The 12,017-nt window shown below is 40.0% G+C and overlaps 1 protein-coding gene across 7 annotated transcripts in view; it reads left to right on the top strand.

Annotated features, from left to right (window-relative positions):
* PRELID2 (PRELI domain containing 2) overlaps positions 1-12,017 on the top strand; it is a 458,899-nt gene that overhangs the window by 15,998 nt on the left and 430,884 nt on the right. For 4 of the 7 annotated variants that reach the window (XR_010112231.1, XR_010112232.1, XM_055112744.2 and 1 more), the window contains exon 4: positions 1,366-1,526. Coding sequence is in view for 5 of the 7 variants with exons in the window: in XM_055112744.2 (XP_054968719.1) it covers positions 1,366-1,526 (161 nt within the window). In the remaining 2 variants the exon portion in view is untranslated. Of the gene's footprint in view, positions 1-12; positions 49-1,365; positions 1,527-12,017 lie in introns of all 7 variants that reach the window. The other 3 variants (XM_055112743.2, XM_034960715.3, XM_003829091.7) reach the window with 1 other exon arrangement.

The following is a 12,017-nucleotide window of genomic DNA, read 5'->3' as shown; positions in this document are numbered from 1 at the left end:
CTCTCTTTGAAGTCCTTAAGCACTCTGGTGATTCTTTGTTGGAAAAAGGTGAGTGGAAATTTTTAATCACATTGCTTGACCCATAGAGGGATTTTCAGTGGGAGTCCTTTTAGAGCTATGAGGAAGTCAGAGGAAAGCATCTGGATACGCCCTTTAAACAGGTCTCAGAGGGTAGTTTCAACCTGAGAGAGATTCTGTGTGTGATGTTGTGTTAGTCCCTTCTCAGGCTACTAATAAAGACATACCTGAGACTGAGTAATTTATAAATAAAAAGAGTTTTAATGGACTCACAGTTCCACATGGTTGGGGAGGCCTCACAATCATGGTGGAAGGTGAAGGAGGAGCCCAGACACATGCTACATGGCAGCAGGCAAGAGAGCGTGTGCAGGGGAACTGCCCTTTATAAAACCATCAGATCTGGTGAGACTTATTCACTATCATGGGAACAGCACAGGAAAACCCGCCCCCGTGATTCAATTACCTCCCACTGAGTCTCTCCCATGACGTGGGGATTATGGGAGCTACAATTCAAGATGAGATTTGGGAGGGGACACAGCCAAACCATATCAGATGTGGAACCCAGCTTGGCTCCTGCTGATTAGCTTGCAAATTGCTGTGCTGTATGTGGAACAAATGGCAGCTTCCATCACTTCCTTATCATGAATTAAAAGACTGTCACATTCTTCAGTGTAATAAAGCTGATATGACAATGAAAATGAACTTTCTTTTATTTTCCAGATGGTAAAACTTGTTGCAGTGTAGCAGCAAATTATTACTGGCTTTTTCCAGAGTGTGTACCCTGCCTTTGCCCTATATACTCACTCTGAATCTATTATTTAAAAAGGCATTCAACTTTGTCTTGTATCTCAATTCTTAAATAATTTAAGGACACCTCTGACTTGTACAATTCTGCCTTTGTAGTTTTCCATGTCTTCACCTAGGAAACCATACATTTCTAGGTATTGGACAGAGTTTAAAATGAAGAAAATATTTTACCTGATATTGTTCTGCATGTGAGCTTGTAAGTGGGCTCGATTAGAATCCATCAATTTAAGAAGGCCATAACCAGCCTTAGAGGAGACGCAAAGGAGGCTGATAATTTGCTTAGTGTTTAGCAGTTAGGTAAATTAGGCCAGAGACTGTATAGCCTACAGAAATCCTGGGTCATTTGCATGTCCTCACCAGCACTTAGTAAGGTCATAGTATGTTTGATTATCAAAAACGTACAGCCACTGGTGAGCCATCATCCATGTATCAGGATTATTTGTCCTCTTGGTTATCCAAGACTGAGAGTAACTCTGGATGCAGTCATTATGTTGCCTGCTCTTCCTAAATTGAAAAAGCCATTTTCTTTCTGTTGGACAGGTGAGCATTTTGAAAGTACCCAATATTCAATTAGAAGAGGAGTCATGGCTCAATCCTCGGGAAAGAAACATGGCCATACGGAGTCACTGCCTTACGTGGACACAGTATGCATCCATGAAGGAAGAGTCTGTCTTCCGGGAAAGTATGGAAAACCCAAATTGGTAAGACTCGTGTGTGTATGTGTGTGTGTTTTGGTTGCAGGGATGGACACATGAGTACATACATTAAAAATCTGTGGTTCTATACTTACGACCACTGTTTATAACTCATACAAATTCCACATTATTAATTTTTTAATCACAGTAATTAATGAATTTTTTGCAAGGGAGGTCAGGAAATGATAGAGTTCACCTTCTGTCTCACCATCTCCCCCAATCCTGTTGTCTTTTTCACCCTCTTGAGAAGTAGTGAGTGTTATCAGTTTGCTGAATATTCTTCCAGACCTTAAAGAGATACCTTTAGATCCTTATATATATACTCATAGAGGCTGTATAGTATGGTTTTGTATATATTTTAAAACATATATTGTAAGTTATAAATTAGTTTGTAAATTGTGAGTTTTTAAATTGTGCACTTCTTTTTTTTTACTTAATGGAATGTTTCTGAGCTTAAACCATGTGATATATATATATATATATATAAAACTAGCTTATTCCTTTATTGCATATAATTCAATCCTGTGACTATATGACATTTTATGTAGCTACTACTTTTTTGATAGACAGATGGTATCTAAGTTCTTTTTTACAAACAATATTACAATATTTGTGAAGCATATCTTCCTTGTATATGATCCTTTATGTTATATATGAGTTGTTTATCTAAAGTATATATATATACATTTTTTTTTTTTGAAATGCAGTCTTGCTCTGTCACCTAGGCTGGAGTGCAGTGGTGTAATCATGGCTCGGTGCAGCCTCAACCTCCTGGGCTCAAGTGATCCTCCCACCTCAGCCTCCTGAGAAGCAGGGACTACAGGCATGTGCTTCAGGAGATGAAGGTTTCAGGCATGTGTCACCATGCCTTGTTAATTAAAAAATTTGTTTTGTAGATACGGGGTCTCACTATGTTGCCCAGGCTGGTCTCAAACTCCTGGCTCAAGTGATTCTCCTATATCAGCCTCCCAAAGTGCTAGGATTCCAGGCGTGATCCACTGTGCCTGGCCTAGAGTAGAATTTTTTAATATCAGGTTTATTGAGATATTATTTGCATACAATAAAACTTACTTTTCTTAGTGTATAGTTCTTTGATTTTTGACAAATATATAGTTGTGCCACCACTGCCACAATTAAACTATAGAACATTTTAGATAGATTTAAAACAGTTAATATTACAAGACCAATCAATGGGGAAAGAATATTTCTTTCAACAAATGGTGCTGAGATAACTGGATATCCACATATGAAAGAATGAATTTAGATCCCTACTTCATGTAGAATACAAAATTAACTCAAAATAGATCAAATACCTAAATGAAAGAGTTAAAACTATAAGACACTTAGAAATAAACATGGGTATAAATCTTTGTCATCTTGGGTTAGGTAGTAATTTCTTAGATATGATAGCAAAAATTTAAGCAGCAAAATTAAAAATAGATAAAATTGATGTCATCAATTAGAAACTTTTGTGTTTCAAGGGACACTATCAAGAAGGTGAAAAACAGGCTGGGCGTGGTGGCTCATGCCTGTAATCCTAGCACTTTGGGAGGCCAAGGCGGGCTGATCACTTGAGTCCAGGAGTTTGAGACCACCCTAGTCACATGGCAAAATCCCGTCTCTAAAAATTACAATTAGCCGGGTGTGGTGGCGCACGCCTATGGTTTCAACTATATGGGTGGCTGAGGCACGAGAATAGCTTGAACCCAGGAGACGAAGGTTTCAGTGAGTCGAGATCGCACCACGGCACTCTAGCCTGGGCAACAGAGCGAGAGTGTCCCAAAAAAAAAAAAAAAAAAAAAAAAGACATACAATAACAAGGGTTGGTTGTGGATATGTGGAGAAATTAGAACCCTTACATGCTTCTTATGGGAATATAAAATGGTGCAGCTGCTTTGGAGAACAGTTTTTCAGATCCTCAAAAAGTTAAACGTAGAATTACCACTTGACCCAGCAATTTCACTCCTAGATACTACAAGAAAAATGAGAAAATATATGTCCACACAAAAACTTGTACAAAACTTTCATAGCATTATAATAGCCAGAATGTAGAAAAAAGCCAATGTCCATCAACTGATAAATATGTAGCCCAATGTAATGTATCCACAAAATGGAATATTATTTAGCTACAAAAAGGAATGGAGTGCTGATTCATGGTTAAACATGGACAAATTTTGAAAATATGCTAAATGAAAGAAGGCAGTTACAAAAGGCCACATATTGTATGGGTCCATTTATTTGAAAAGTCCAGAATGTGTAAATCCATAGCGACAGAATGTAGATTATTAGTTTCCATGGGTTACAGGGAGAGGAGAGTGATGAGTGACTGCCAGTGGGTACGGAGTTTCTTTTTTGGGGTGATGAAAATGTCCTGGAATTAGTGTTGATGGTTGCAGAACTCTGCGAATATACTAAACCTCACTGAATTGTGTACCTTAAAAGGGTGAATTTTATGGTAAGTGAATTATATCTCAATACAGAAAACGATATAGCTGATTCTCAAGACATGCATACTTTTATTAGTTTATATAGTGTTTTAGTTTGCCTGCTATAACAAGAATACCATAGACTGTGTGGTTTACACAGTAAACATTAATTTCTCACAGACCTGGAGGCTGGGAAATCCACCATCTAGGCACTGGCCTTTCCAGTGTCTGGTGAAGGCCATATTTTTGGTTTGCAGATGCTGCCTCCTCATCATTGCCTCACATGGTGGATAGAGTGAGTTCTAGTCTTGGTTTCTTTTTATAAGGACACCAATCCCAAAATGCAGTCTCTAACTCATGACCTCATGAAAACCTAATTACCTCCCAAAGTCTCAGTCTCCTAGTACCATCCCGTTGTAGGTTAAAGTTTCAGCACACGAATTGGGGGTGGCAGGGGAGGGCACCGACATGCAGTCGTAACGTACAGATTCTGTCACTTTGCCTTCCAATGTGTTAATATGCACATTTTACACTGATCAACAACGCATGAGCGTATTCATTCCCTTACAACAGCGTCAGCACTTATTCACATGCTTTTTAACTTTTGCCAGTATAATGGGTGAAAAATGATTAATTTTTTTGAGATACATTTAAAAACAAGTAAAATATAAGCACTAAATATTAATAGTGATTATTGCTGTGAACTGTGGTTGCTGTGAACTGGATAATTATCTGTGTTTTTTGTTATTATTCTGTGTGGTTTGAATTTTTTATTATATACGTATCATTTTATGGAAATAGTAAAGCCCTCAAGCCCAAACAACTATAAACCAAAAATTTAAAATCCATTCTTAAGCCCAAACCCTTGTCCAAATCATTACTGCTCTCCATAACTTTGGTCCTGTAGTGATAATTTTAGGATGCTGCAGCAGCCCGCTGAGTGGGTGTGAAAGCCATGTCTTATTGGCATCAGAGGTGGGCTTGCTCTGAACCACCCGCTAGTTTTTCTTTCTTAGTCTCTCTCATGATAAGAGTTTCACATAGGGCATAGATGTTTGGGATTAAGTGTAAAGGCTGTGGCCAGAGAATAGAGCTCCTTTCTTTGTATGTAGAAATAGCAAAAGGATGGAATTGGCTGATTTTGTGCAAAAAAAATCATTTCATCTACTTCGTGTTAGCCTTAATTTTTGCACATATTTGAGCTATTAGCTAGTCTTAAAAGGTGAACTAAACTTTCATCTGTGATACGTAAAATGACAATTAGCTCTGAAAATCCAGGGAGGACATCCTTTAGGAACAATTTTCCTTTGAGTGTTTTTCAAAAATTATTTTAAAATAGTCATTCTGATTCTAGAAACAATAATGCATGTGTCTTGTAAGAAAACCAGTTCTGAGAAAAAAAGGAAAATTAATCATACCTGGAGATATTGTTTGTTTACATGATTTTCTTGGTCTGTTCCTAATTGAAACTTAGGTTGTTTGTTTTTGCTCTTACAAACAGTGTTGTGATGAAAGTCTCTATGATTACATATTTTCCCACTTATTCTGTTACCATTTAAGGTAGATTGAGCAAAGTGAGATTTCTTGGTCAAAGGTTGTATGCATTTTATATTTTGGTACATATGACCAGACTTCTGTATAAGAAGGTTTGACCAGTTAAATTTTTTTTTTCTTTCTTTGGTTTGTTATGTTCCAGTCCTCTCCAAAACACTACCTTTTCTATCATTGACACAGCAGGCTAACATTTATTGATGCCTACTATGTCAAGGTCAAAGCTATATCCTTCATGTGTATTCTTTGGAGGCTTAGGTTAAATAACTTGCCCAAGGTGATACAGTCAGTAGATTGCTAAGCCAAGATACGAATGCAGATACTGTAGACTCCACCTTCAGCACAGTGGTGAGGCAGGAATATGAACATTTACAAAGGATGGGTTTATCTTGTTCTGTAGAGTGCTTTGGATCCCAGGTATGAAGAATGGGTTTTGTCCCTTCAGCAACAAGCAGCCACAAAAAGGTTTCTGATTAGGGGTTGATATGCTGAAAGCTGGGATCCACATTCCAGAGAACTTATGTTTCCTTAGCTCTTGACATGGATTTAGAAAGGCATTTAGGCAGACATTCTAAATAAATGGGTAATGGGATGGGGGGGGGAATCTAAGAAAGATTCATTATTACTTTAATTTCTTCCCTTTGCTAAGGAAATATGAGAGTAATGGCTAGCCACTGCACCCAGAATAGGGACAAGTTTTTTTTAAAGGGAATAAAAAAGCTGTCAGGGCTACTAAGTGTAAAATTAGACTTTCAAGCTGTGTGTTGGTTAGCAGGTGTGGGTGTGTGACTAGAAACCAGATGTCACTCTGTCCCTGTGCATGGCCTGTTGGCTCAATTCAGAGATGGGCTCAGAATAAGTTTCCTTTAGAAACTAAGCCTTGCTCTATGTCCTCTTTACATAGATCTGATTTTGGCTTCCCACTGACATCTCTACAGTTGTGGCATCTTCTTGGGTGAGAGAACTACATTGGGCTTTCCCCCATCTGTACTGTCACACAACTGGATAGCTCTAATATGCTTTCTTCCTTCACTGATTTTATCCGACATTGTCTTCCTGTAGTTTTTTATGGAATGGAATTTCTATTCTCTCCATAATAGGTATGGGAAGATAGGGTGATGTCCTGTTTCTCACTCATCTGACTCTCCCAGAACCCAGATTGGCACTCCATGCCTCAGGGAAGCCCTCCTGTACTTACTTTATCCCTCCTCCTGTATCAGTTAGGCTGCCTTGTGCTGCAAGTAGCAGAAACCCTGACTCAGACAATACCAGCCATCCCTTACATGTGTTTACTATGTGCAGGCTCTGCTCTAAGTGCTTGATGTATGTATGTATATGTGTGTGTGTAAATGTGTGTCTATATTTAATCCTCATAATAACCATGTGAGGTTGGAACTATTATCTTTGTTTTACAGACTGAGGCTAGAGATGTCAAGTGACTTGTATGAAGTAAGATGGCCAGTAAGTGGCAGCACCAGATTCAAACATGGGCTGATTAGCTTTAGAATCTGAGCGGTTGGCAGTGACACTGCCCTTCCTCTCACTAAGGAACTGAATTATCTCATAGCCAAGTGGGCAGTATTTCCATAGCTCTTATTTTTTTTGGCTCTACCTTTCTCTGTATGTCCACTTTTTTTTTTTTTCAAGTTTGGATTCCTCATGACTGTCAACATCATCTAGGATCAGCATACTAATTTGTCCACATTTAATGAGAGAAAGAGCTATGTAGAGGAGGGAACCTGTCTCCTAGCCGTGAGGAAAAAAGCCCTTCACCTGATGGTGATTGAGTCAACTTAGAACACCTGCTCCCCCAGACCAATCAGCGTGTTCAGAGGAATGATATAGGTGTATTGGCAGATCCAGTCAAGATCTGCCCTTGGAGCTGGGGATGAGGTCATCTCCCTCTGAAGCACATGGGCTGCATGGGGGATGGGTAGGCACCTGAACAGAAATAATTGGGACATAGTAGAAGGGGACTCAGCACACCTTTTTTCCTCTTCATGTTTTCTTGGCACTATGTTGCCCATTGTCTTTATTTTGCTTTGGAAGTAATGGAAACTCACTACTGCAGATGATTACAGGGATATTTCTGTACCAGTGATCAGGCCTCCTAAGGGATAGGAACCAGGAATTGGAAAGCCAGCAAGGCCTAAGGCAGCCTCATAGTCTCTTATTTTTCTGTGTCTGGCTATTTTGTCTAGTAATTTACAGATCTGCTTTATTTACACAGCCAACCTGACTCCCTCCAGGCCTGCACAGGGTCTCTCCTCTCATGTCCTATGCCACAGTAACTGAGTAGGCATCTGCGTTTAGAATCCTACCTCTGCTCCAGGCATGGCTCAATACCTATGATCCCCGTACTTTGGGAGGCCAAAGTGGGAGTATCTTGTGGCCAGGGGTTCGAGACCAGCCTGGTGACATACCAAGACTTTGTCTCTACAAATAATAAAATAATTAGCCGAGCATGGTGCCACATGCCCGTAGTCCAGCTACTCAGGAGGCTGAGGTAGGGGGATCGCTTGAGCCTGGGTGGTCAAGGTTACGGTGAACTGTGATCCTGCCATTGAATTCCAACCTGGGCAACAGAGCAAGACCCCTGATATGGTTTTGCTGTGTCCCCACCCAAATCTCATCTTGAGTTGTAGCTCACACAATTCCCATATGTCATGGAAAGGACCCAGTGGGAGGCAATTAAATCGTGGGGGCAGGTCTTTCCCATGCTGTTCTTGTGATAGTGAATAAGTTTCACGAGATCTGATGGTTTTATAAAGGGGGGTTCCCTGGCACAAGTTGTTTTTTTTTTTTTTTTTTTTTTTTGCCTGCTGCCATGTAAGACGTGCCTTTTGCCTTCCACCATGATTGTGAGGCCTCCTCAGCCGTGTGGAACTGTGAGTCCATTAAACTGCTTTCCTTTATAAATTACCCAGTCTCAGGTATGTCTTTATCAGCAGCATGAAAATGGACTAATACAACCTCTGTCTCAAACAAAAAAAGAGGAAAAAGAAGAATTCTGCCTCTGAAACTGTAACTATGTGCCCTTGTACAATTTGTGTCACTTCTCTACTCCTCGGTTTCTTCATCTGTATGATGGGAATGTTAACCCTTTCCCAGAGGGTGGTTGTATGAATTAAATGAAGTCGTACATAGAGAAAGCTTAAAATAGTGCCAGCCCATAGTGGTCAGCAGATATTAGTGTTTTGTATTGTTACTTTTACAGTTGTTATTTTCAAATAAAAATTCTGATAACTTTTGATTCTAATTCTCAGAATGTATTTAATATAGAAACAGTGTTTGTAATGATTTACTGTTACACTGCAGAAATATGTTCATTTTGGAGTTTTGCATTCCCTCAGTACACATCTTTGGGGCTATGAGTGCCTCAATTTGAGAGGCATGGGACTGGGAAACTTGTATTTTAGTTTCGGAGTGAAATTTAAGCTCTGGAGAGAATAGTATTCAGGGTCAATGCAAGCAATTGGCGTGGACTGAATCTGCTCACATTTCTGGTTTTCTTCTAGGTTCATGCAGTGATCTTGGCAGTTGTAGATTCAGGGGCATCACATAGGGTCCTCTGATGCACTGCTTGAATGTGTAGAATGAGAGATGCCATGCTCATGCTCTATTTTGCCTTAAGACACTTGGGCCAAATCAGAAAAAAGAAAAGTGAATCTTAAGCTGAAAAGAGGAAAAAATTAAAGTCAGCTTTTGTGGGAATATGCTTTATTATGTAGAGCAGGACACACGCATTTACTTTGGAAAATGGAGACTGAAGTGTATTGTTTTAGACTTTTCAGAAGGAAGAAAAAAGTCATGGTTTTTACCCTCCAAAACCTTATGTTCTGAGATAGGTTTGTTAATTTCTTATCTTGTGTTTGTGTCTGTTCTTTAAAATATATGTATTTGTGAGTTTCTGGTTCTTATTTATTACCCTTTTCCTCTTAATAGGTATTTGTTATGCCATGTGGGAATATAATTGACATGCATTTGATTTGGTTTTAGTAATTGACATTTGCTTTATCCGAGTACTGCAATGTAATTCTGGAAGATAATCACCTAGTAAAAGCATTTTCTTCAGCTTTACTCTTCCAGCATATGTGTTTTTATGCTAAGTAAAAACTTTCTGGTATCTTCAAGTTACTACCATCAATGGAGACCTATTCACGATGTTGTCAAACCGGGTTTTTCCTGCATTTGAGTAACAAGATTATTCTTCTACACTTAGCACAGCATCTCAATGGCCATGTCTTCAGCTTTCTATGTCTAAAAGCTTCTGCTTATCCTCTGCTGCTTATTTTTGACATTAAAAACGCTCAGCCAGGCTGGGCACAGTGGCTCATGCCTGTAATCCCAGCACTACGGGAGGCCGGGAAAGGTGGAAAAGCAAAAGCTCTCCCAGGGCCCTGCATAGGCCCATGGCCAGGTTGGAGGCTGGCTCTTTGTCTCCAGGTGCTTATAGCCTCATTGCATGAAAACCATTTTAGGGCCCCATTTGGCCCACCCTCTCCTGGGCAGAGTGGTCGGGCATAGCTGGGCCATGGCAGTGTGTCAAGACTTGATGAAGGGGCCGGGCACGGTGGCTCATGCCGGTAATCCTGGCACTTTGGGAGGCTAAGGCAGGCAGATTGCTTGAGCCCAGGAGTTCCAGACCAGCCTGGGCAACATGGAGAAACCCTGTCTCTACTAAAAATACAAAAATTAGCTGGGTGTGGTGGTGTGTGCCTGTGGTCCTAACTACTTGGTGGGGCTGACTGAGGTGGAAGAATTGCTTGAGCCTGGGAGGCGGAGATTACAGTGAACCCAGATCGCACCACTGCATACTCCAGCCTGGGTGACAGAGAGTAAGACCATGTCTCAAAAAAAAAAAAAAAAAAAAAAAAAAAAAAGCAAAAACAAGCTCAGCCTAGTGAAGTGTGTGTTAATAATTTGAATATATCCCTCGTGGAATATAGTAAAAAACAAGTCAAAATCAAACTTAAACACAGATTACATTAATAAGATGAGAAACTGTTCTTTTTTTTTTCTTTTCCTTTTTTTTTTAGACAGGGTCCCTCTGTTGCCCAGGCTGGAGTGCAGTAACACAATCACAGCTTACTGCAGCCTTGAACTTCGGGGCTCGAGCAATTCTGCCACCTCAGCCTCTGAGTAGCTGAGATATAGGTGTGTGCTACTATGCCTGGCTAATTTTTTTTTCTTTTTTGTAGAGACAGGGTGTCACTGTGTTGTCCAGCCGGTCTTGAACTCCTGGCCTCAAGTGACCCTCTTGCCTTGACCTCCTAAAGTGCTGGGATTCCTGGCGTGAGTCTCTGCGCCTGACCACCACTATTGTTGGGTCAATACATTTTCATTACTACTGAAATTACTCATGAATATTCTTCACTCTCTAATAGACATGGATACAACTTTTTAAATGTTTTATTTTTGAATTTCTGGATTAAAACATCCTAAGTCTCAAGTGTTCATCTGAAAAATCACAAATAGTATAATTTGCATGTGCTGAGGGCTAATTGGGCATATTTTTTGGTGTGTCCCATTTTTTCACCCTGCTCTAGAGTCTTTTTGGTTTTTTTTCCATGAGTAAATTTGGTAGTCTGGTGACTTCTGTGTGTTTTTAAGATTGGCACTGGCATTTTTGATTGACCTCCATACCTGCTTTTACTGAAGTATTAAAACACTCTGGCTCTGCTGACTTAGGAATTATTTCTAAGCCCAGTCCTGGAGCTAAAGGGCTTGAGGGTGTAGTTAACTAATAGCCTAAATAAATACTACTGTATTCGTCCCAAAACATGACTCCCTCTGCTCATATTGACCTTGATTTCCAGTGCACCAGTGGATAATCAAACAATTAGCAGAAAGCACCACCAATTATGAAGAGCCAAGCAGTGAGGCCTTTTCTATACAAATATAATGATCTGGGCTGGAGCTTTATTTTTGGCTTAATAAGACTGCCCTCCAAAAGATACTCATTTGCCATTTGATGTTTGTGTTCATATAATCAGAGTCTCCTCTGTTTTTGTATCCTGTACTAATTGTTTTGTGGTGGCTGTGCACTGAGGTCACAGTTTACCACTGTATCCCCTGTATGTAGCACAGTGCTTGGCTCCCAGAAGATGCTTCATCACCATCTGTCTAATGAATGATAAATGAAAATCTGTAAAGGGGATGCAGACAGTACTTGTGGGGTGAAATGGGAATGGCAGGGTCAGGGGGTTGTGGGTAGGAAAGGAAAAGAGAAGGAATTTGCTGCAGGGTAAGTGCAGGGGGGAAGCCCAGTAGGATTTGGTAGGAAATGCCATGTAGAGAGAATCTCTACATTGAGCCAGTAATATGGGAGCTTCTCTTCTTGTTTCTGCTTGGTCATTTTATGTGCTCTTTGACTCTGGGAAAAGGGATAAAGCTGGCCTGAGTTCCCTCACAGAGTGATGTGAAGACTTAATAAGATAAAAAATAGACATGCTCTGTGCATTTATGAAGCACCGAATAAATGTAAGTTGTTAGAACTAATGGGATTAAATGTTGTTTT

The sequence above is a fragment of the Pan paniscus genome, chromosome 4 (genome assembly GCF_029289425.2).
Source record: "Pan paniscus chromosome 4, NHGRI_mPanPan1-v2.0_pri, whole genome shotgun sequence".
In the NCBI taxonomy this organism is placed as follows: Eukaryota; Metazoa; Chordata; class Mammalia; order Primates; family Hominidae; genus Pan; species Pan paniscus.
Note: the sequence above shows the minus strand (reverse complement) of the source record. Positions and strands in the feature narration are given on the sequence as shown.